This window comes from Acartia tonsa, chromosome 9 (genome assembly GCF_053477335.1).
Source record: "Acartia tonsa isolate MP-2025a chromosome 9, ASM5347733v1, whole genome shotgun sequence".
Lineage (NCBI taxonomy): Eukaryota > Metazoa > Arthropoda > Copepoda > Calanoida > Acartiidae > Acartia > Acartia tonsa.
The window spans coordinates 44284675-44311104 of NC_137268.1; the positions used below are offsets into that span (position 1 = coordinate 44284675).

At 32.4% G+C, this 26430-nt stretch overlaps 2 protein-coding genes across 6 annotated transcripts in view; both read right to left on the reverse strand.

The window, feature by feature from the left end:
- Fntb (Farnesyl transferase beta subunit) overlaps positions 1-26430 on the reverse strand; it is a 135508-nt gene that overhangs the window by 11127 nt on the left and 97951 nt on the right. For 2 of the 5 annotated variants that reach the window (XR_013882755.1, XM_080173049.1), the window contains exons 2-9: positions 10216-10299; positions 8273-8334; positions 6300-6424; positions 5993-6098; positions 5140-5231; positions 2520-2586; positions 1956-2057; positions 1170-1276 (exon numbers count right to left, since the gene is read on the reverse strand). Coding sequence is in view for 4 of the 5 variants with exons in the window: in XM_080173049.1 (XP_080029175.1) it covers positions 1170-1276; positions 1956-2057; positions 2520-2586; positions 5140-5231; positions 5993-6098; positions 6300-6424; positions 8273-8334; positions 10216-10269 (715 nt within the window). In the remaining variant the exon portion in view is untranslated. Of the gene's footprint in view, positions 1-1169; positions 1277-1955; positions 2058-2519; positions 2587-5139; positions 5232-5992; positions 6099-6299; positions 6425-8272; positions 8335-10215; positions 10400-11056; positions 11595-26430 lie in introns of those variants that run through there. The other 3 variants (XM_080173050.1, XM_080173051.1, XM_080173052.1) reach the window with 3 other exon arrangements.
- Positions 15802-25078, reverse strand: LOC145329035 (uncharacterized). Its single transcript, XM_080173048.1, has 14 exons — positions 24671-25078; positions 23823-23935; positions 23594-23668; positions 23017-23186; positions 22494-22591; positions 21826-22033; positions 21418-21554; positions 21200-21293; positions 19998-20155; positions 18821-18961; positions 17912-17983; positions 17504-17550; positions 16839-16953; positions 15802-15995 (listed from the first exon to the last, which is right to left on the reverse strand). Exons 2-14 carry the CDS (start codon positions 23893-23895, stop codon positions 15887-15889), a joined length of 1497 nt encoding a protein of 498 aa, XP_080029174.1. The 5' UTR covers positions 23896-23935; positions 24671-25078; the 3' UTR covers positions 15802-15886.

The window sequence follows — 26430 nt, forward strand, 5'->3', positions numbered from 1 at the left end:
TAGATCACATAAAAATTTGATGTTAAAAAAGTAAAAAAAACCCAACATGTTTAAAATGGACGTACGGACATTGGTAATGATAGAGTTGCTACGCTTTCTAAATCTTACCTAACTGCTAAAGGAATCACCAAGCAAAATTTGAAATCGATAGGACAATTCTAACATGCCTAAATTAACGAAAAAAGCTATCCGTTACGGAAGGACGGACGTACGGAGTGACGGACGGACGGACGGACCGACCCTAATTGTAGAAAAGCTTCGCTTTTAACAAGGATGAAAATGACCAGCATTGCAGATTCATAGACTGGGAAAATGTAGGAAATATTTGCCACCACTAAAATATTATATTAAAATGGAACTGATCCATTCAAATTGCTAAATGACTGTATGGGTTAGGTACTGAAAGAAATCTTCTAGTAAAATACGCAGATATCTTTTCTTTTAATTTATTAAATTTAAAAGGATGTCTGCCTGTCTCAGTTGCGAAAGATGTAGCTATGGGCGGCACCAATATTGCTTTCCTTTACAATGAAGCTTCTTATGGGTCTCAAAAAGGTTTTTAGCAATTTTGGGTAAGGTAATCTTAAACTTCAAAAAAGAAATAGCTACTAGTAAAAATTAAACACTCCCAATCTTTATTACAATCCTTTAAAAGCCCTAGTAGTTAAGTTCAACAAGGATGAGAACATCCATAAAAGCAAAGCTCTGAAACGGTAAGACAGATGAACATTAACTCAAATATGCAAGTTTTGGCAAAATTTTACCTATGTAAATTTGTTGCAAAACTTCTAAAATACAGAATACTGACATTTATTTGGGACTTGATTATAGAGTTGCTTTGCTTATAATACTGTACCTTTTTGTAATAGGAATCAGTACTCAAAAATCAGATAAATCGCATGATTATATCACATAAAAAAATGTTGTTAAAAAAGTTAAAAATCAACTTGTTTATAAAGGACGTTCGGACATTCTGATAACGATTATATAGCTACGCTTTCTAAATTAAAATAGTACCAAACTACTACAGAAATCATCATTCAAAGTTTGAAACCGATAGGACAATTCTAACATGCCTAAATTCACGAAAAAAGCTATCCGTTACGTACGGACGGAACGACCCTAATCATAGAGAAGCTTCGCTTTTAAAAACAAGTATAGCAACGTACCACAGAAAGTATATCCACCATGTGCCTCCATACCAGGTGTTCCACCAAAACCACCCTCGTAGGTCTGACACCGTAACAACCACTCATCTGTTCGATGAAATAGCTCACTAAAATTTGAAACAAATATTAAACAAAGACGATCACATTCATTCCAAGGCTTTCTAGAATAAAGGAATAGGTTTAGGTAATGTACACATTTCAGTTATTATTATTCCTGTAAAACGCCTTTCTTTGTTAATTTTTTGAAAACACAGTAATAACAGTTTAGCAAAAACTTTGTTGTAAGTTGTAAAGAGCCAACACTTTAAAATAGGAAATGTCTTTACGTCAGTCCTTTACTTTACTAGGAATACAATTTATTATAAAACTATCAAACCCACAAAAAAAAGGACAAATACCCTAGGTACCCATTCCTTAAGTTAATTTCCATTCCATTTACTAAATATGCCTATTGCCTAGTAATCTTATAATTAATATACCAGCGGCTTCGCCCCTAGAGGCCTTTAGGGGGGACGTAAAATGTTTTACTTTCAATCTGTGTTAGGATCTGCTAGTTACCAAAAGATATTTTTTCTCCGCTAGATGGGATTAGTTAGGTATGTTTTTTTGAGATTTCTCTAGGGAGGGTGGTGGTGTTGGCTATAAACCTTCTCAGGACCTAAACGAAGCTACCCTGTAAAGGAGAACCATATTGGTTCACTGGATAGCGAGATCCTTCGGTACACATTCACAGACAAAGATCCTTTTACTTTTATAAGGATCACTATATACAATTTAACTAAATACCTTGTATAAATATTAAGTAGACTTGCTACAGACAGAGCACAGTAAACTCCACGTATATCAATCTCTCCTCCCTCGTGCATTGTAAAGCTTCCATCTGGACATCTATAATATTAACATTAACAATGAGTAACATCCATCAGACAACCAACTCTGTAATTGCAATATTTTTGTCGGGAACTACTGATTTAGATCTATCTTCTATAAAAAGTCTAAAGCTTACCTTTATATGTAGTGTTATTTGACAATTATGTAACATTATCATTTGACAAGAATTCGTCAATTAATAAGTTATGTCTCACCCGACATTGTCCATCAATTTGCCATAATTTATTTATTTGTCTTTATGTTCATCCTTTTCTTGGCGAGAGTGTGTCTGACTTATCTTAATGTCTGTCCATCCATTTTTTTACTAAGAGCTTGTCTGTCGCTTACCTTACTTAGTTCATCACTAAATCAAAAGTTTATCTAATTCTTCCCTTATTCTATCTATCCATTTGACTAGAGTTTGTCTGTCTTTTACCTTAATTTGTTCATCCCTTTGTAAAAAATTTGTCTATTACTTACCTTAATCTATCCATCCATTTGACAAGAGTTTGTCTGTTGACAACTTTAAAAGCCTCTTCAGTACCAACTAAAAAATAAATATTGCTTCAAATTAATATATTGTACTTTCAGGTGTTGTAAATGAAAACCATTTGATATTATTACCCAGGTATCTAAAGGGATAAGACAATGGCCGATAAATTGATAAGATATCCCCAATAATGACACACAAAGCTACCCCTATTGTAGATTAATATTAGTGGTTGAAACGTTTGGACACTCAACTTAATGAACCGACCAATCAATATTTACTGAATTTCCCAGAGTTGTTAAGCCAATGAAAAAATAAACTTTACAATCAAACTTTTTTTTTTTTTTTTTTTTTTTTTGGGGGGGGGGGGGGGGTTAAGTGTAATAAACAGCCCGGCAATGTCCCCTCCCTCTCTGATTAATACCTCTTACACTCCCTTAATTCCTAAAGAATAGTGACATTAAGAGCAATTAATATAATCCTGTTTTCACTGGATATATTTCATTTGAATTAAAGCGTATTCGTAAGAATCATATTATATTCAAGTTGTGTTTTTAATGTGGCTTTAAAAAAATATTTTTAACTTGTTATTTTCAAAACATGAATAGCTTTAGAATTTTAATTATATAAAGAGAGGGGGGGGGGGGAGTGAGTACCATCTCGTAAAAATCCTTAAAAATGAGTTTCGGCATGATGAATATTTTATCTTAAAGAAAGAAAGTTAGATAGAAAAGTAGTGGCTAACGGATTCAGTCAGCAGTCAACCGTTTTCAATAATTAATCTTGGATATTTAAGCAGGAACTTAACTCTAGAAAACTCAGGGATAAGGGATGGGAAACGTAGGAAAATATTATTTCAGGCCTATTTCAAGCCTAGGCCTATTTCTAGCCTAATAAACCAGTTTTGGGATAGCGCAGTGGTTCGTATAAAATGCTAATGAAAAAGCTGTGTGTGTGTGTGTAGATAAAGTATAGAATCAAATTCAGGTAGCTAGTTTAAAGTAAAAAACATAACTTTTTATAAACCTATATATTAATGGCTTTTGTTAAAATGAAGTTTTTTCTCTCCCAAAATTTTTTATCTTTTACTTTGGTAATTTGAACTGTCAGAAAGCTATCGTTGGGTTTCCCTCAGACAGATTTTAGTTTGTATTATTTGCATTTTTATTAATGAGTAAAAATTTTATTTGAAAATTTCATTGCTAATTAAAATTCAAAATAAATAAATAAATATGCACTTGGGTAATATTCTATCAAGTTCTTTGGATACTATACTGGATATAATGTAATGATATATCTGTACTGTGTTGTATTGTACAAAAATTAGGGTGAAGGTGTTGTATCAACTCCGTACTAAATTTTTAAAATTCAAAATACAACATCTAATTTATAAACTACCAAATGAAAATTCGTAGCTACCTTCTTTCCAAAAAAATAATCCCGTTATTTTTGTTTTTTCTATGTGGCCCTTTTTTAATGTTTAACTCTAAGCAGATTTAATAATTAAACTAATGTGATCTAACACCATTTATATTTATTTTTTCGTAGCAGACAAAATCATTATTTTTTCTAGAATTGTCTGCTTGTAAAATTTCCGCCATCTGTGATTTGGGCTTGTTTTGTATCAACCAATCACCAATTGGCTCCGCCAATTGGTGATTGGTTGATACAAAACAAGCCCAAATCACAGAACACTATTGGTTTAGAGCGGTAGCCAATATGAGCCGTCCGCCAGTAAGGTCATTAAATTAGGCAAATGGTAAAAGTTGCATGATCCCTTTCAAAACCAGGCCGAGACCTAATTTATGGCCAGGTTTCCTATCCCTTATCCCTGAGAAAACTGCATTGTAACAAATTCGAAGAATATTCAGCGAAGATGGTAATGGTTGACTGTTTTAAACTCTTCCCCTTTATTCAGAGGAAATATGTTTCTTATGGTACCCCCATGTCAATGCAATTTGGATCTTAAGAAAAATTAATCCGCAGTGATTACGAGATGGTTAGTTTACCGTTCCCCTCTTTAATTTCTATGTAATGTGATTAGAGCTGAGTTTATGAGAAATATTAAAATTGCTTATATAAGTTTTCATTTCTGAACTGTCACGTAACATTTAATATTAGAGTTTTAGATTAGATTTTATTGATTAATCATATTATTATTGAGTGTTTAACGAGTTTTAGCTATCAAGAGCGTATTTTTTTTCTAATATTAAAACTAAAAAACATTTCTGTCTGTATAGTAAAATTCATACAAATAAAATTAAATTGTCGTTCTTCTAATAAGCCTCCTAGCGACCCTTTTTTATATTTATCCTATTATAGAAAGTAGTTAGTTTTTTTTTGTCTTAAGCTAAAGATCTCAATAACTACTGAACCGATTGAGTTCACTATTTTAAGTAACCTTCCCACAGGTCCTGTGATGACTTAGGCTTTTTCAGTTTCAGATTAGAGCCTTGAGATGGTTTTAAGCTATTTTCTAGTTTTACTTAATTGAATTCAATAAATGAAGTGATGTACGTACTTTAATTACCATTTCGTTATATTTCCTTATTATAAGGGGGGGGGGGGATTTATGGAAAATATACACCCCTGAATGAATATAAAACTTACTAATAGCCAGTGAGTTGACTGCCGCATATGTGGGGGCTAAGTGGGGTATCTGATCAGGGCCTCCTCCAAAACCACCTTCAGGACTTTGACATCTTAAAAGAGAGGGGGCGAAAGTGACACTTTTTGAAACCAAAACTAAAAGTCAACAAAGGAACTCAACTAAAAAAAAGAGTTACTGGTCTGAGATTTTGCATGGCAGTTGCTTTATGGGGGTAAAATATGGAACTGTGAAGAAACGGCGGCGCAACCGCCGAAAACCGCCGTTTCCTGCCGAAATTTTTTGCCTTTTCTCGGCGGTTTTCGGCGGTTGCGACGCCGTTTCTTCACAGTTCCATATTGTACCCCTATAAAGCAACTGCCATGCAAAATGTCAGACCTGTAACTCTTTTTTAGTTGAGTTCCTTTGACTTTTAGTTTTGGTTTCAAAAAGTGTCACTTTCGCCCCCCCCTCTTTAAAAATATTAGTATGAAAAAGTGTAAAAAAAATAATCAACTTAAACATTATAATACCTACTTCTTTTTGTTGATAAAAATTGAGTTTAAATTGTCATATTTTTGTAAGATAAAAAAATAAATATTTTTGGGCATATCAAATCTTAAAATCACAAAGGATATATTTTGATTCAGTTAATCTAAAATCATTTTACATCAAAGTTGAGCTCAAAAACATTTTAAAATAAATTTAATATAAGTTTTTGTGTATTTTATAGGGTACAAGGTACCCATACATGCCTTTTTAAGGAAATGATCGATTTAACTTTAAGAAAAGATTAAACATACTTAACTTAATTAGTAGTCAACAAAAATCTCTAAATAAATAACAACCTTTTTAATACAATTTTTAGATACCTACCTAGCAAGAAATTGTATAATATCATGTTTTTGTTCCGTAGGTAATTCTTCCCCCAAAAGTTCTAAAGAATGTAGTATCCAATATACTATCCAGGGTCGGGAGGCATCTAAATATAAATAAATTACCAGAGTTGACATAAAAAAAACACTTGGTTTAGATGTAGTACCTATAGGACTAGGTTTATGTACCAAGTTTCAAGAATCTAGCTTAATATTTAGACCATTTTGCTCACTGTTAAAGTTCAGATGTCATTACGCACCCCCCATTATAGGGTAGCTACGCTATAAAAAAAATTAAGAAAACCTACCTAAACAATCATATCCTTCGGACAAGTGTTTGAGTCCCTGTGCAAGAAAGTGCTTGGTTCTGTGTCGGTTAAGCACAGGAATATTTTCTATCTCCTCATTATTGGCCTCGAATATTTCAAACAGTCTTAACAAATAAAATAATAAACAAGCACGAAATCTTTACACATCAATTTATCAATATCTTAAATATCACCTGATAAAATCACAGATGGACGTGTACGAAAAGGCAAAGTGCATTTATATTCTTACAAACATTAATTGCAAACTTAATTATATTACTCATCCATCTAACCGTGTCATAACTAAAGATATTCGATATAGCTTTCATGCTTTTATGAAGTGAATTTGAGCATGTATAAAAGGTATAAAATAGTTTATCTTATGATACAAAATCCTCATTGTTGATTTGCTTAGTAATCTATTAAGGGGGGCCTGGAGTTTGGGGGGGGTCTTTTGGCCCACTAGCCCATAGAAGGAAAGTCCCAAAATTCAATTCTTAAAGTTTTACATGTAAATCCAATCTTATAAGAGAGGTTACAAAAAGAATTAGGTTTTTAACTATAAAAACAAGCCCAAACGTCCAGGGCAAAATTTGATACTGAATTTTCATTTCCTTTAAGTGTACAAACTCCCCCTCCCCTTAATGATCATTTTTGATTTTTAAAAAAATTTATTAACTCAAAGCTAATCCGTTTACCTTATGATAGTACACAACCCACCTAACTTTTATTCAGCGTTGCGGAGCCGTTTGATTTTGCTGCGGCTCCGGCTTCGCGGAGCCGCTTGTGAAAACGACGGCTTCGGCTCCGACCTAAAATCAAGAAAAACTCTACAATTTTTTTGCCAAGTCTATTTTTGACTTTTAAAGGTTTTAAAAGTTCAATTTTTGATAAAAATGGACATGAAAAAGTTAAAAGGGGCGTTTGCACACGACACAACAGAGTTCAGTTACAAAATTAAAATTAACAAAAAAATCTCTGTTTTTAGCCGGAGTCGTTTTTTAACAAAAATTACGGTTCCAGCTCCAGCAAAATATGGCGGCTCAACAGCTCCCGGCTCCACAACGCTGCTTTCATTAGTTTTCTTTTAATTCTTTTTAAAAAGCCAAATCGAATTTTATATCATAGTATTAGGATAATCCTTTTTTGTAGTAATAAAAAATCAAGGACCAAAATTATCATCTTACATATAAAGTTTCAATATATTTAGGTTTTTTTTAATGCAACTATCTCGTAATCAATGTATAAATGGCACTTAAAATTCGAATTTTGATCTGAAATTTTGCATGAGTAATCCTTGGTAGGTCTCTTTTCCCTAAATCGAACAAAAAGTTGAAAAAGTAACGGCTCAGCCGTTTAGCCGTTTTAGGGCAAATCTTTTATAAATTACATAGGAATCAACTTTTTGAAACATATTTTTGCTTTAAATTGTGTAAAATGATACAAAAAAAACAATTTTTAGATTTCTAGTACCAGCAACTACCGGCTAGAACCGTTTGAAAACGTTTGGAGCGGAAAAGAATATTATGTGGAGATAGGTTTCGTGATGGATTTGAATTAGAAATAGTCCAAAAATGGCTAAACGACTGAGCCGCCAGCCGTTACTTTTCCAACTTTTTGTTCGATTTAGGGAAAATAAACCTACCAAGGATTACTCATGCGAAATTTTAGATCAAAATTCGAATTCTAAGTGCCATTTACACATTGGTTACGAGATGGTTGCATTAACCCCCCCCCCCCCCCCCCCCTTTATATATCGAGTCAACATATAGGGCGGTTTCTCTCAAAGTGTCTCGTAGAGCACAGGAACCCCCTTCCCATTATTTTCAAATAAATTGAAAATAAGAGGAAGTAGGGATATTTTTTACTGGTGTTAGGGGGATTATGTGCTCGCTAATAACCTGGAAGGAAAGTACCGCTAAAAGATATCTACCTGAACCTATCTTGAATGTTATAAAAGAAAGAGGACAAACCTTAGACAAGATGTTTCTACGTTAATTTGTTCTACGGATGAATTTGTGGCTTCTCCCTCTTCCTGTGAATAAAGTATTACTTGTTAATACCTATATATTTCTATTAGGGTTGGGCCGGATATCCGGCCATTTTCAAAATCCGGCCGTATACCGGATATTAAAACTAGGTATATCCGGCTCTGAAAACGAAACTTTGCTACGTTAAGTAAATTTTTAATTCTCCAACTATTTTTTCTTAAAGTGATAAAAAAGAAGCCGTATTTAAGTGTTAAATAAACAAGGATGACAAAACTCAAAGAACTGAAGACTGATTTAAGAATCGTACAGGAATAAGGCTTTTCAAACAATTTGCTTGAAAATAAAGTGACAAAAAAGCAGGGTGGGCATACAAAAAACCCACCCAAAAAAACCCACTAAAACCCCCATAAAAACCCTTAAAACCCTGGGTTTTTAAGGGTTTTTGGGGTGGGTTGGGCTTTTTAAAAAAACCCTCGGTTTTTCCCCACCCTGCAAAAAAGTCATACAAGTCTACTAAAAAGACTATTAAAGATAAATTGTTAAAAAAATACGTACTTACATGCCATAACAATATAAGCTTCACTTTAAAGAAACCTTAGAATGATTTTTAATAAACTTTTAATAAAGCGAAACCCTAATAAAATGAAAAGAAAGAACAGTCATATAAAGATTTACAAATAGGTAAAGATAATAAATGAATATAATTTGATATTATGAGATAAGACGGGATAAGTTTATCTTAATTAATATAAATAATCCTTTTTATTACAAATAACCTAAACATTTCAATTATTCTATAAATACAGGGATGGAACGGACAACTATAATAAAAGATTACATCGACAACCTTAGCTTTCCTGCGTATCTACATAGTATGTCTAGGGTTGGGCCGGATATCTGGCCAACGTTCGATATCCAGCGAATTACCGGATATCCGGCGTCAAAAATCAGCCGGATATCATGTAACCGGATAGTTTAAATATTGAAAATGACCGGATATCCGGCCGGTTAACCGGCCAGACCGAATATCCGGCCAAACCCTACATAACAATGTCTCCCCCCCGCCCTGATGAATATTGTAAGATTATTACGATTCTTATTCACAGTTAAAAAGCATACTTTAAAGACATAGTCGTTTTTGAAAGTTTGGAATCGGTTATAATTCAGCGCGAAAAAAATCAGATTTGGAGCCAGTTTTTTTTACCAATGTCTGATTTAGGACATTCATTAAGATATATAAGTTGGAAAGAATTTTGATGTTAGAGGGAGATTTGAAATCTGCATCAAAGGGGGGGGGGGCGAAAGTGACACTTTTTGAAACCAAAACTAAAAGTCAAAGGAACTCAACTAAAAAGAGTTACAGGACTGACATTTTGCATGTCAGTTGCTTTATAGGGGTACAATATGGAACTGTGAAGAAACGGCGTCGCAATTCGGCGGTTTTCGGCGGTTGCGCCGCCGTTTCTTCACAGTTCCATATTTTACCCATATAAATCAACTGCCATGCAAAATCTCAGACCTGTAACTCTTTAAAGGATTTTTTTTTTAATTCGTTTTTTGTATAATTCTTTATATAAAAGCGGAAATACAATTCAAGTTAATTAATTTTGACATCTGTGATTGGTGGATTGAAAATTATCTGCGCTCTGATTGGAGAAGCCTAAGTTTCGCACATCATTTAACTAATTAGAGCGCAGGTAGTTTCCAATCCACCTATCCTATTGGTCAAAATTTATGGACTTAAATTGTATTTCAGCTTTTAGATAAAGAATTCTACAAAAAACGAATTTTATAAAAAATCCTTAAAATTTTATGCAGATTTCATATCTCCCTCTAACATTACAATTCCTTCCAATTTGTATATCCTAACATTCATGTTAACACAATCCATCTAGTTTTGACTGGAGGCATGAATTATTATTTACCTGAAATTTTTCTTGTGATATTTGTAAAAATTCTCTTCTCTTAAAGCTTGTCATTTTTAATCTGTTGTATTGCGTCTGTAAATACTAAAAACACTCATTTTTACATAGAATATTGCAACATTTAACAGTTAGGCAAAAATACTTTTTATTAAATTTAAATTTTCAACTTTCTTGTAGTTATTTTCTTTTAATTAGAAAATTAATAGAATTTGTATGTAGGTATAAGCAGTAGAATTAGGCCGGATACTTTTTTTGTCCGAATATCCGGCAAATTACAGGATCTCCGACCGAATAACCCGATATCCGGGATTATAAATAGACGGATGTCCGGTATCCGAATAGTTAGAATATCCGTTATCCGGTCAGATATTAAAATGGCCGGATATCCGAACCCTTATTAAGCAGTTCTTTTAAAAATAAGGAAATATAATAGTAACATGAGAACTTTGAAAAGCTGAAACTCTTTTAAATAATTGTCTAAATGTTATTTGGAGACATATTGAATCTGTTAAAGCTCACGGTAAAATATTCCTTGTAATGGCCATCTCCAATAATCTATGAGCTTTAAAGGCTGATAACGGTTAAACGGTGGACTGATTAGCTTATGCGCGCACAAACTTATAAATATATTTTACGCGTTCTTTCTTCAGCGAAGCTTTCCCTGTGCATCATTTGATCATGGTATTCCAGATTTTAAGCAGCCAGCCGCCTTTAAAGTTTATATATTTTTGGAAATATTCGTTACCAGGAACATTTTACAGTAAAATGCACTGGATCCAAAATTTCTAATTTTGTTTCAGATGTTGAAAATGTAACCTTACCGTTTGCATAAAGAAATAACCATAAGAAAGTTTTAAGACACTTAGTGATTTCCATTTTAGGCTATTATGTATCATAATATATTTTGAATTCATAAATACAGTGTGGCCACAACCAAAAAAATACTGATACTGAAGAAAAAAAAGGAAATACTGAAAATACTGAATCCTAAAATAAGAAAAAATACTGAAAATACTGAAGAAAAAAAGGAAATACTGAAAATACTGAATCCTAAAATAAGAAAAAATACTGAAATACTGAACAAAAAAATACAAATACTGAATAAGTATTTTTTTTATAAGATTCCTCATTTCAAAATTTCATATATCATACCTTTATAATTTGGGGGATATTTTAAAGACCTTTTAATTTTGCCTCTTAGATTTTCTTGCACCAATTAAGCAGAAAATGACTGATAAATATTTTAAATGATTACAAAACTTAAATACTTTTTAGTTAATTTAAGAGCATGCTAAAAAACTTTACCTTTAATAATCATGCAAAGTACTCACCTTAGATTATTCATTCTATTAATAGACAAAAAAATATCTGAAAAAAATACTGTAGGTATAAAAGCATCTCAAATATCTAAAAAAAATTATATTTGATATGAAATTGAAAAAAAAAATGTATATTACCATCATAGACGTCCAAGCTTTTTATTTTTTGGGGGAAGGGTAAAATTTTTTAAAGGGGGGGGGGGGGGTAATTCGCTTTTGGGGGGGGGGGGTAAAATTCGCGCGTCGCAATTTTTTTTACCCCACCCAAAATTTTTACCCCGGGGGTAAATTTTTTTTACTCCCCCCAAAATTTACCCCCTGGGGTAAAATTTTTTTAGGGGGGGGGGTAATTTAAATTTTATTAAATATTTAGTATTAAAAATGCGCGTGAATCGCGCAAAATTTTTTTTATTAAGAGATTTTTATTTTTTTTTGGGGGGGGGGGTATTTACCCCCCAAAATTGTTGGGGGGGGGGGTGAAAACCCCCTCCTTAATGGTTGGGGGTAAATTTTAAACGGGGGGGGGGGGGTAAAATGAAAAAAAATTTGGGGGGTAATCGCCCCTTTACCCCCCCCCCCCATGGACGTCTATGATTACCATAAAAAAAAACCAAATTAATGTACAAAGTTATAGGGTAATTTAAAGAAAAACAAAGTGAGGCGCGAAGCGCCGAAAAAAATCTGACATCAACTACTTGAAAAAACATCTTATTTATGCAAAATTTTTTGGAATTTAAGAAATAATGAAAATACTGAATCATGAAAATTTCCAAAAACTGAAAAATACTGAATAAAATTTTCAAATACTGAATATTCAGTATTTACTGAAAATACTGAAGCCCCAATTTCCAAATACTGAAGAATACTGAAGATTTTCAGTATACTGAAGAATATGGCCACGCTGTAAATAACTTTTAGTAGCGCAGCTGCTCTAAAACCAGTCTATAACAGGGGTGTATATTCTGCACAAGATTTATTTTTTTCCCCGGCTACAAAATTTGTTATTTCCCCCCCCCCTAGTTTTTTCTCACCATGTATGGGGGAAAATGGAAAAATATTTAAAGGACTCTATATTTTATCCCTCCTACCACACATTTTTTTATTTTTTATTCACTAAGGAGGGGGGGAAATGGAAAAAATGTTTTCAGTTTTCTTAATTTTTACATTTTTTCCCCTCCAACCACTTATTTTTTATTTTTTCCCCCCCCTGAGCCGGGGATCCCATGTAAAATATACACCCCTGGTCTATAAGTAAAACAAAAACACATTGCATGAATAATTACTGAATAAGCACTTGATAAAAGTAAAATAAAAAAAATTGGAATGACTAAGTTCTAATAAAATTAAGTATTCAAAACAAATACAAACGTAAATGCTGAAAATCAAAAATATGATTAGGTATATATGAAAAATATTAAAAGAAATCTAAATTACTAGGTATGAACTTTGGTTAGTCCATCTTTCAGAAAGGAAGAAACATTCAGAAAACATTTGGGAAGACAAAAATTAATTATTTTCTACAAAACAAATGCTTACAAATACATAATAAATACATTTAACATAATATCTCTATATAAAGTGTAAGTAAGAGATATGATTTTATATATTTTCATTCTCAAAACTGGTTAAAATTTTAAATATCACATTCATTATTCCATAGGAATTTATTCATTTATCTATCTTAATAGAAAGTTTAAATTATTGTAATTAAACTAAGCATATAAAAACTTATAATAACTAAAAACTAAGATTTTTTAGCAGCCAAAGTTTGTTTGAAGAGACTATTAATGAACAAGATACTGTACCTAGTAGATATAAAATAAAAGCAAAAAAGGGTTGTCAATAATTGCCTTAAGTTGCAAAACTCTTAGTATCTTGCCCATGAATTGTCCACTTTATTGTAATACTATAAAACTGAGCAATACATTTCTGTGATGGGTAAGTTATAAGTTTAAATTTAAGGTGCGTAGCATGTCTACAAGTGATGGATTTCCCTCATTTACAACGTGAATATTTTGATTTTATTTCATTAATTTATATGATGTAAAACAATTTACTCTGCATCTATGAATGCATATGTTAGATTATTTTTTTTTGCATTTTATAAGGTCTCTATTATCATGGATTAAACAACATAGCAGGGTTATGACGCTTGAAGAAAAAAATATTTCCTCTTGAATTGTATTTGTCAGTATTACTTCACAGGGATCTAAAGGGATAAGACAATGGCCGATAATTTAATCTACATCCCCATGGTGATACACAAAATTAACCCTTCTGTAGATTGCAATTAGTAGTTGAAATGTTTGGACAATCAACTTAATGAACCAACCTATCGAAATTTAATTAAAGTCTCCAAAGTTGTTAGACCAACGAATAAGAAGACGTTATCATATATTTTTGGGGACTGGTATAAAAAAACAGCCCACTGTCTCATCCCTCCCTAATTACTTCATCATTTTAGAAACTAACATTGTATAATTGTTACCATTTGTTGAAGGTTTGAAGCAAAATAGTTTTTCTTCATGTGTCATCTCCATGCTCAAGTTAAAAACAAAATTGTACAACTATTGCTAAAATGCCCAATGTTTATAGTACACTAAATTGTGATCATTTTATTGCAAAATAGGTTAGACTTTCAACAATCACAAAAAAGGTAGGTAGTTTTTTCATAAAGAAATATGTGATACTTTTTCTGTGCTTATAATAAACTTTTATGCATTACTTAACTAAAAAGATTTAGAAAAAATAACATAATATAAAATACATAAAAAGATAGGTAACAAATCATAAACATTAAATAAATAATAAAATAAAATTATAAAAACAGACTTGAAAATTATCATAATTGAGCTAAATAAATCTTTATAGTTGGCGGTTTTAATTTTTATAGTACTATCTAAAATTTAGGATAACAATAATTTTAGTTTTAATTGGGAAAGGTATGATTTCTTAATTATGCATAGTTGCGATTAGACAAAATTGATTCATATGAAGTTGAATCAATTTTACATCCCAAATAAAATAAGTGCTAAATAGTTCACTGTTGCGTGGCCAGATGAAATAAGTTTTTTTTAGTGTTAGGCAAAAATGACTTTGCAATTGTATCAGTAAGTAGGTCTAATAACACACTTTGCTAATTTTAAAATCTAACTAAATCTAATTTTTGAGAAAATTAGATTTGAAAATTTTAAGTTCAATTTTCGTTCCCTATGAGTTACCGAACAATCATGACAAGAAAAGCAAATATTCATACTTTTCAATTCTTTACAACTTTGCTTTTATGAAGTCTTTCATAAAACCACTCCATATAAGATTTATTTAAGGCTGAATTTCCGTGACCTTAGCAAAGCAACTGATAAAATGGCCATTGATTAACTCCCTTCAGGAGTGGTTTTATGAAGAACTTTATAAAAGCAAACTTGTTCAAAATTCTAAATCAATAATATTTGCTTTTCTTGTCATGATTGTTCGGTAACTCCTATAGGATGAAAATTTAACTTAAATTTTTCAAATCTAATTTTCTCAAAAATTAGATTTAGTTTGATTTTAAAATTATCATAGGGTGTTATTAGACCTACTTACTGAAACCATTGTGCAGTCATTTTCATTTTTGCCTAACACTAAAATAAACTTTTTTCATCTGGCCACGCAACTGTGAGTTGGTTATCGAACCGTATTATAAACATTTTTCCGCAGATAGTACAATGAATATCATAAAATTAATTTCAGTTTTAATAGACCCAAGGAGAAGAAGGCCCGGGCCAACAAAACTGGTGAAAAAGCTAGAATATGATACGATAAATGATTTTTCAGTATGGATCATAACTGGTTCTTAACCAGTTGAAATTAATCAGATCGAAGCCATACTGAAAAAGAACTATTCCATTTCCCTGACATCAATTTAATATAGAACTACATCGAGATGAGGTAATCTACATTCTACAGCATTACTTAGGTTTCACTAGGTAACCAATTCTCGAAAATTTTTCAAATTTTATGACGTCTTCCTTTTCTAGTAATTCGCAGATTTTCATGAATTTACTGGAAGATTTTTAAAAATTACCATTTGAGACAAGGATAGGCTTCTGAAAAATATTTTCTTATCATCATTTTTTTAATCTTACCTGCCTTCTGCAATTGGCATTAATTAGTTTTAAGACATTTGGGGCAAAAAGCACCAAAGAAACCAACAAGTCACCCCTCTATATCCCACAATAAATTTTCGGCGCGCTTCGCGTAATCCTATTAAATACTAATGTACGAAAATCATACCTTCTCCACAAAATACAGATACATAAATATATATTTTTAAGGTAACACAGATTTTTATTATTGTATATAAATAATTCCTAATGTTTGAAGTTTAGTATGGTATCTAAAGTTCCAATGATGGCCCCCGAAACTCCAAGAAACACAAGGACATAATCCAAACTCTTACTACTGCTGCTCAAATCATTTCTGGATAAAAAAAACAAGGATATATAAATTATTTTAAGCATTACAGAAGGAATGCAAAATAAATTCAAATACTTTGCAATAAAAACTGTTTGAATGTACATACATCTTACTATCTTTTAATGGTCATAGCCCGCGAGAACACACTAGGTAAACTTTCTATTAGGGTTGGGCCGAATACCGGATATTGAAATTATCCGGATACCGGACATCCGGTAATTTGCCGGATATCCGGTGTTGGCCAGATATCCGGCCCAACTCTACTTTCTATCTATGTGTTTGTTTAATCCTTATTCTTAACTAGTACATTTTTTACAAGTGAAAGAAGAGGGAATGTCATGGCCATTTAATGGACATGCACTGTGACAACTATACAGTGCAATGCAACGATTGGTTGAATGATTAGTCATGCTTTATTGGGGTTTGGACCTAAGTTGTCAATCAAACAATCAATGTAACGATTGGTTGTCCGCATCTGATTTAGGACATGTACAAATAACGAATTTTGGCATCTTCCGAAAATCCAATGTCCTTCAATACTCAAGGTATGACTTTTCTATCTTTATCATGTGTTCTAGTGAGATATCTAAAAGATGGCCAAAAATGGCTATTTGCCCCTGCCCGAAATTACTTTGCTGGTTTGAGATAACCAAACAAGGATCATGGAAAGAAAACAAAGTAGCGGGTTTCGTCGTATTTTCACAGTAGCTTTTGATAGGTTATTTTACGATAGGTAAATTGTAATGATTGCCCCGAAGGGTTAGAGCCCCCCCCCCCCACAGGGGCTAGAAATGGGAGATAAGCTATCGTGAAAGTACTTCTTTCCATTATCCGCAAACTACTTACTTGAATAGAGAAAGATGGCAGAGAGCAGGCATGATGTAGGCCAGCAAGGTGCAACAGGACGCTCCAACTAGCGCCATCAGGTCCCCGAAATTAGGAACTTCCAGGACAATTATACCTGAGAATTGAATTAAAGTTTTAAAAAATGAACTATGTATGATCTCAGTATTTGGTAGCAAAATTACTCTATAATTCTAAACAGCCATCATCTGTCTGTTACAAACGGAATGTGGGAAACGTGAATTTCTCCGCTGTTTTTCAAAATAAGACAACTGAAATATACTCTTGCGCATTTAATATTAAATTTACTTGGTCCGTTGGTATGTCAGTCATGCTATAAGACATATTTGTGTATTCATGTAAGACTTGCTGATTTTCTATAGTTACTTAGAACCTTAGTTCTTTCACTCCCTCTCTTTTCATAACTCACTTTGCCAGTCAGCTTTGCTACAAACTTATGAATAGGGATGTTGTCATCCTTGTCACAAAGGACAAAAACAATTGTAACACTAACAATATATGTTGAAAAAAAGATAAAACAAGGTTAATTAAAATAAAAATTAGGTATAAATTATTAAATATAATTCTCTCGATACAATTTCTTGAAAGAGTTAATCCTAACACACATTGTATTAAATGTTGATAGAAATATATGAAAAAATTGCTACCTGTCAAAATGACTACAAACATACGTATGGCGGTTGTGTAGAATACACCTACCAAACGCACATTGTCAATTTTACAAAGATGAGACACGGCGAGTCATGCTACAGAAATTATCAAATCTGCTGTTATGTCAGACAGTGACATAAATACCATGAGTATGGTAAATTTCCAAGTCAAAAAAAAACAGGCGCAAAAGGAGGAGTTTAGTTATATTGAGATATATTGAATAATTCTCCTAAAAGGGACAAGCGCCGTAGCCTTAAAAGACCAATCACATCTTATCCAAGAAAACACCCATCCGACAACAACTTATTTTGTTTGGCACCGCATCTGTTAAAGGGCAAAGGCATTTTGTAACATAAAAAGTTGTAAAATACGTGGATAATATGAAATTGACATTGAGTGTTTTTCCTGAAAGCTGTAACTTCTTCTCTAGAATTGAAAATACGGGAAACAACATCATAGGATATGTGAAGAATAAACTAAATTGTTTTCAATGTGTTGGACTTTCATTATAGTTATAAGAGTGTTCGCACCCTTTGCTTTTTAAAAGCGAAGCTTTTCTATAATTAGGGTCGGTCCGTCCGTCCGAGATAGATAGCTTTTATTCGTTATTTTATTCATGTTAGAATTGGCCTATCGATTTCAAACTTTGCATGATGATTCCTGTAGTAGTTAGGTACGATTTAGAAAGCGTAGCAACTCTATAATCTTTACCATAATGTCTGTACGTCCATTTTAAACATGTGGATTTTTTTTACTTTTTTTACAATAAATTTTTATGTGATCTAATTATCCGTTTGATTTGATTTTTGGTATATTGATTCCTGGGACAACAAAGAACAATATTATAAGCGACGCAACTCTATAATCAAGTCCTTAAAAAGTAAGTATGTCCATAAACATTATCCTGTATCAAGTAGTTTTTCAACAAATTTACTTACAATTTTGCTTCGACTCTTTCGATACTTTTATATTCTGATTATTCAGTTCAGACACTATACAAGTGTTAATGTCCGTTTGTCCTTCCGTTTCAGTGCTTCGCTTTTATGGATGTTGTCATCCTTGTTTTAATTGAGAGGAATTACTTTGTTTACAATTGAGAAGCTTCATTGGAATAAATATTATTACATTTATTTCGACCGTTTAATACTGCAATTTATCATCTCAAAAGAATGTTTATATGAAGATAAATTTACACCTAGCCTTTTAGTAAATTTCAAAATATACGGGATCTCTTAATAGATTCACCCCCCCCCCCCCTTATTTTTTATTAGCTCAGTTACTATATTTCAATTATTATAAAGCCCAGCACATGCCTAATACAAAGGAAGCTTTTGACTAGCATAGAAAAGTTGAATCCTCCATCGTTAGGAAGATTTAATGTGATAATATCTCTGGTTTCATCTCCATATGATAGGTAACCCGCTACTCCGAAAGTGATGTATAGTGTTGTTATACCTGTATCATATCAATGATTAATGAGTTTTTAATAAAATAATGGATCTTTAACAAAATTAATGGATTTTAAACAAAATTAATGGATTTTGAACAAACTTAATGGATTTTGAACAAATGGGGGGGGGGGGGGGGGGAGGGGGGGTAATGCAACCATCTCGTAATCAGTGAGCAAATGGCACTTAGAATTCGAATTTCGATCTAAACTTTTGCATGAGTAATCCTTGGTAGGTCTATTTTCCCTAAATCGAACAATAAGTTTGAAAAGTAACGGCTGGCGGCTCAGCCGTTTAGCCGTTTTTTGCCTATTTTTAGGGTAAATCCTTCATCAATTACGTAGGAATCAACTTTATTAAACATATTTTTGGTTTAATTCATGTTAAATGATAGCAATAACCATTTTTGAAACTTCTAGTACCAACAGCTACCGTCTAAAACCGTTTAATAGTGTTTTGGAGTGGCAACGAGTATTATGTGGAGAGAGGTTTCGTGACTAATTTGTATTATAGATATCCAAAAAAATGGCAAAACTGCTGAGCCGCCAGCCGTTAGCCGTTACTTTTCCAACTTTTTGTTCGATTTAGGGAAAATAGTTTACCAAGGATTATTCATGCAAAATATCAGATGGAAATTCGTATTCTAAGTGGCATTTGCTCACTGATTACGAGATGGTTGCATTAACCCCCCCCCCCCCTTAATGCAACCTTAAAAAACTAATGGATCTTTAACAAAATGATTGGATTTTTAGCAAACTGGAGTCATGTCCGCCCTTTAAAATTTTGAAAATTTACAGCTGCTATTTTATCGATTCCATTTTTTAGTACAATTTGCTGGCCCATACGCCCTGTAAGCTACAGACGCTTAAATATATGTTAAACTGCCATAATATCTAATGATGAAATTGTCCTGAAAATAGAACTTTTTGTCATTCCATTGTTTATGGTTTACCAAAACAGTTAGGTAAAAAGCCTTATACATAAATTTTTTTGATGCACAAAGTTAAAAATGCTTCGCGGATGAATAAATCCATAAATCATTCCTGTAATGGTTTTTACAAAATAAGATTTAAATTTTGATTTAATTTCATCTGCCAACGAGTCTTCCAATGATAAAATCATTCCAGCTCCTTCAAAACAGTAAATCGCCACAGAGAAGTAGTAGGGAAAGCCTTCTAAGGAAACTTCTTTTGGATTCACCTAATTTTCAAAGAAATATTAGTTTTGTTGATTAATAAAAGTTAAAAGGATTTTATTAATAAAACATTATATTCATAAAGCAAATAAAGAAAAACAAAATGTAATGAATGTTTTATTCAAATCAAAAATATGTTTATGAAAGTCAGTCATCCCAGTAATTTTATCCTATTTTATAAAGTAGTAAGCTTTTTTCATCTGTAGCGAAGGATCTCGCTAATCACTGAACCGATATGGTTCTCCTTTAGAGTAAAGCTTCTTATAGGTCCCAGGGTGGTTTTAGGCTGTTTAATTTTTTTTTTAAAGTCGTTATAAGATTTTAAGTTATTTTTCTGCACTTTCATGTCCCTTCTAATATCCCTGTATACTAGGGACGCAGCCGCTAGTTTTTAAAAAGGGAGGATGGTTGCGCTTTCTAGGCACTTTGAGGGAAAGTACCAATTTCAATCTCAACATACGCAAATCATCTTAGTTAGAGAGAGGGAGGATCGACCTCCTACTTACCATTAAGTACGTAAAAAGGGGGGGGGAGTTTTGACACATTTGCGTAAACCTGGCACCTTGGATTTATCTTTGGACTGAGAGGATAGGTTATTAGAGATAAAATCATTCTTATATGATGAATTTCACGAAGTTTTTGGACTGAAAGGATAGGTTATTAAAGATAAAATCATTCTTATATGGTGAATTTCACGAAGTTTTAAGATTTTTTGGATAGACCTCCAGGTTCCGGAGCTGCAGGCCTCCAGGTGGTCTCTGTACAGGTAAAAATAACAAAAAAAATTTGTTTTAAAGTTACAAATCAACTTATAAAACAAAATATGCATCTTTTTTAATGGATGTGTCAAAACTCCCCCCCCCCCCCTTAGATTTTTAAGGGGGGGGGACTTTTTTCTAGAGGCAATTTTTCCTGGTTTTAAGTAGAGTCGTCTATAGCGAGATCTTTTGGAACACACATCCTGTTACTTTCATGTAACGATAATCTTCCTCTAAATATTTACCACCAGAGGAGGGGAGGGTTATCCTTCCCTAGATAAAAATACCTACCTGTGCAAGGTGTAGATGCTGGAAGTCGAACCAATAGACAATGGTGAAGGCCAAAAGGTTCGAGACTTGTGCGAATAAACTGAACACGGCAAATCTTAATAAAAATAATTTGATTAATGTTTAATAAAAGACTTTGATACTTCTAAATATTCGGACTCTTAACAAAAGAAAATATTAAATGTGCTCTAATTGTAAGAGTTATGAAATTAACAACTTACTTTGCCAGGTCTTTGATAAGAGTAAGACAGAATAGGGCAGGTAGTAGTAGCAACAACCATTTTCGCTTCTCAACATCAGGAAAAGAAACTGTCAAGTTTTCAGAAATAAATATCAAGTAGGCACAACAGAATCCAATCTGATAATTGTATGTTTATTTTTCAAAGCTAAGAAAGATTTCTTGTTTGAAGCAAAGGGAATTTCAAGGCTTGGCTTTTTAGGCCATTGATAGACGTGTTTATAAAACTTTGGGAACCTGTTTAATTGAAAGACCGATTGAGTTCTCAATGGTAGAAAAGCTTCACATGGGTCCAAGGATGGTTTTAGACTATTTCATTTTTAGATTTAAGCCTAGAGTTCCTAGATGCAAGAAGTGCTAGCACTTGTAAATAACAAGATAATAAACAATCCTGTGAAGTAAGAAGGGCGAAATCAATGGCAAACCGGCCCGGCAGCCCATAGGCGGCATATCCAATATCACTGTAATGAATCATTGTATCGGCCGCAGGCGTATCAGGCTTTGGCGGAGCAGCGGCGGCTTTTGCCTGTTTTTGTCCACCGCCTTTGCCGGAAGAATAAATGATCTCCTCATTGTCTGAATTATCGTGTTCCGTTGACCTTTAAAACATAGATAACTATAGATGAAGTGCCATGTAGACTTCTGATATTACCTTTCTACTAAATGTTATGTTGATTTTACTGTCATAATGAACAAAAAACATCTACTCGCTGAAGTAAAATTGCCTTGGTAAGGTCCTCCTAGTCATCCTTATAATAAAGTAACAGGATGTTTGTTTGCTTTTGTTTGTACCGATGGATCTCGCTAACCGCTGCACCGATTTGGTTCTCCTTTACAGGGTAGCTTCTCATAGATCCTGGGAACGTTAATAACTGTTTTGGGAGAGGGTACCATAACCCACCCAAAAGAAATCGCCCCTTGCAACCCCCCCCCCCCCTAAAAAAATACATTTTTAAGCTAAATAAAAATTAAGTTATTGAATTTAACTTGCTCCTCCTCAAGTTCCCCTAGAGGCCTCTAGAAGCTTAGCCGCTAGTAGTAATCTATAGTTCGCTTTGCCTTGAAGAGGAGCGTTGTCTGGACTTGGATTGTGAACGAATTTTATTATCTCCAGATATTACTTGACTGGTCTTTCTTTCTGGTTTCGTGTCTTCTATCTGAAACACAAGTAAAAAGTATAATATTAAATAAAAAAAAGGCTACCTAACTACAGTAAATTTTTAAACGCTTGCCTTTTTTAATTGAACTTTTATATTTAAAACTTTTAAAGGTAGGAAACATAAGAGTAGGTATTTGTTTATCAATCATACAAAAAATTAGGAATTTTCTGGAAAATACACTTATATTTTATCAGTTTCAAAAACAAGCTAACGTAGCATTTCAAAAAATGTTCTTTTATACAACAAGAATAGGTCCAATTAAAGATAAAATAATCTTGATCAATATCCAAAAAGAAATTAAGCTCCTTGTAGTTGTTAGTGTTCAAACATGTTTTAAAATACATATTACAGAAAATCAACGATATTTTAGCACAATTTTCTGAGTCACATTAATTACAGAGTAGCTATGCTACCAAAATTACCTCATCATCATCTGAACATTTAAGCTCAACGTAAGTATGTCCATTCGCATTTTTCATCTTTGTCAATCCTCCAGTTTTTTCAGCACCGGGTGGTTTCGCCCGCTTTGAATATTCTTTATCCCGCTCCAGGAGTTTGTATTTACATTCAATTATTAGCAACATTGCTTTCACTGAATCAAAAAGTTATTTATGTGTGCCGTTTCTAAAATCTTACATCATAATTTAGGGAAGATTAATTTGGTCTATCACCTCTATAAGAGACAATGCGATTTAACATACAGTACCCAGTGAGCATTGATATCCACTAATTGGAAGAAATTGAAAATAAGAGGAGCTATAATGGTTCCTGGATAGCCAAGGCACCGCGGCTATAGGCCTAGCATTGTTAGCCCACGCAGGGGTCAGGCATAAGATATAATTGTCTCCTTCTCTTATTTACAATTTATTTCAAAATCACAGGGTGCATAACCAGCACTTTGTGTGAAATTTACATTTAACTTTGTTGAGAGGCAATGATAATACGCAATAAAAATAAGTTCTTAGATTCAAAAATAAAACTAACATCACATGAAAATTCCTGCAAAGTAGCTGACCAGTATCATAACAATGATTCCCTCCACTATTCCGGCTCGTTTAAATGCATACGGCAAACCTTTAATAAAGAGGATAAATACCTTCCTCCTAGTTATTAATAATATACTAAACATATTTTAAATTAAAATCTGAATTAAAATGAGTTTAATATTAGGTATGAAATATCTTATATGTAAATAATGCTTTAAAAAAGGTATTTATCCGCTTATTACCTAAAACACCGGCTCCAATGAATGATATAAATATGTTGGATAGAATTTTGATTGGATCGCTGGTTCCTGTCATGATGGAGCTCTTGGATTGAGTAATTTCGCTTCAAGTAAAACTGTATACATTAAAATTTATATCTTATTTTATTTGTTCATGTAAATATACAACTATCAATACCTATATTAGATTGTTGTACTAACATTTTATATTATTTACGGGTTTTTGATAAAAAATATAATTACAAAATAAATACCTAGGTATCATATAAATGGGCGCAACAATAACTAATGTTGCTTGTTAGTAGATTGCTGCGCTAGACACGTAGAACACTTGCCATGTAATTTCATCGTGCTTTGGTATATAAAACAAATAGAGATATTTATCATATAATAAATAAAAAAGGACACAAAGACGAACATTAATAATAAAAAATGAATTTGTTGACATTTTGTTTAAAGGGGTAGTTGCACGAAATGCATTTAAATCTGAATTTAGTGAACTGCATATTCTTTCCTGTTCAATAGTTTTAACTACATTTATAAGTCATATATTTGAAAGAATTTAAATTTTCTACCATATTGTAAAGATCGATATCAAGACTTGAAAATCGTATTTTTGTGATAATGCAATTTATAAAGCTGGCTTATTTTCACACAAAAAAAACAGCATGATTACCAATTTAGTGATGTCTAATTGTTTGTTGTTTATTGTAGTACAAATTTATATATGTTTGATGGGATACTTGTAACTTCTGCTGGAAATAATTTTTCTGAAATGCACTTCATGCAACTATCCCTTTGTTTAATTAAAAATATTAAATTTAGTAGTTAATATGCTAGATACAAATTGCCTAAATAAAATTGTAAAAATTTTGTCTTTATAATTTATCACTCATGTAATAAATTATAGGTATATTTAAATGTATCTCACTAAAAAATGGAACTTGAGGTAATTAAATCTTTACTCTATCGACGATTTCACTACATTTTGTTTCTCTGAAAACTGTAAATAATTTCGTTCGATAGCCTGAAAAGGAAAAATGCATCTTAATTGATAATGCATGTTTAAATTGCATTAAAAAAACATATGTCATTAAAAAACAAAATTTTAAAAATAATACCTATATCAAAAATTCAGTCATGATTAAACGTTCAACTATTATGACTTTAATTTGTTAAGCATTTAAATCACCACACAATAGCCAATAATACATGATATATCCACACAATGTAAATTTTAATTTTGATTTTTAAATTTTAATTTTGTGTTGTGGTGGTTGAAAGAGTGTGTATGTGTTCAAATACTCGGACGCGGCAAAAGCGCTTTCTGTGCAAAGACGACTTTTGGAATAAGGAATTTTAATATTAATCGGTTAGTAGAGAGTATAGACTCAGAGAGGGGATAGGATAATGGAAGATATTTTTTTTAACTTCCAAACTTCTGACTGTAATAGCAGTTAAAAATTAGGAGAAAAAAGAGCTGTCGATTTTTTCAACAAACTTAATCTTTTAGTATGTATACAGGCGAAACTCAGTGATTGATCATATAAGGGATAAGAAAACGAACGATAAATCCAATGATAATAAACCATATTACCCATAGATGAAAACTATTGGTTAATAATGTTTAATAAATACTGTTAGTTTGAAGCAACCAAGCAAGGCTTGTTAAGTATACCTAAGATTTTTAGGGCAACGAATAAAAGAACGTGTTTTTTTTTTAAATTTTGCATCCGTGTAGATCTAACAGTCCCAGATGAAACCAAAATTATGTATATTGAGATAATATATTAAAAGAAAACAGGATACGTTGGGTTTTAGTCACATGTCATTTAATAACAACTTAATGGTTTCAAAATAAATAGAAACTTTATATTTAAAAAAAATCTTTAGAACAATTTTAAGATGAATTAATCTCAATTATTTTAGGGGCACTCTGTTTGAAGGGGACAGAAAAATAGCCTAAAACAAACCAAACCAGGACTTTAATCCGAGATTTAATAAAGTAGCCCAAAAACCACCCCTGAAGCTATATAGAACTTATAAAAGTAAGAACTCCTTCGGTTCATCGGTTAGCATGATCTTAAATGACAAACAAAAACCTTACTTTAAAAGACATTAAGAGATAATAAATCCTCTATTTATCTCACTAAAAATAATGTCACAATTCAATAAAGAATTTGTCTCACTATCACCTTGAATAATTCTTGTAAATCCATAAAAGTGTTATAAACACGAAAAAAAAAACATCTGTTAATTTTATTAAAACACTTTTAATAAAGCACTATCTAGATATTTCAAAAAAAACATTTGCTCAATTCTAAAATATTTTCAAGCAAGGCTACTTTGTAATAACCCTGCAGAGGGCCATAACCCTGCGGGGCAACCCAGTAATCAATATACTTATTTAATGCCCTATTATGGCCTAAAGTAATAGACAAACAAACAAAACCAAATTTTATCCCTTTACAACATCCGTTACATGTGTAGTGTATGGAATAGAATTTGATATTAAAGTTTTTGGTGGAGGGTTGGATATTTAGATATAGAGGATTTAAAGAATAGCTTGCACACAAACAATGTTCCTATTTGTCCTAGGAATCACACTTTA

What these genes read in the sequence shown, in the direction of transcription:
- LOC145329035 (XM_080173048.1), bottom strand. Translation starts at nt 23,895, where the DNA reads ATGACAGGAACCAGCGATCCAATCAAAATTCTATCCAACATATTTATA. An exon ending in CATTGGAGCCGGTGTTTTAG is followed by an intron (nt 23,669 to 23,822) that starts GTAATAAGCGGA and finishes TCTTTATTAAAG; the next exon opens with GTTTGCCGTATGCATTTAAA. An exon ending in AATGTTCAGATGATGATGAG is followed by an intron (nt 22,592 to 23,016) that starts GTAATTTTGGTA and finishes CTTGTGTTTCAG; the next exon opens with ATAGAAGACACGAAACCAGA.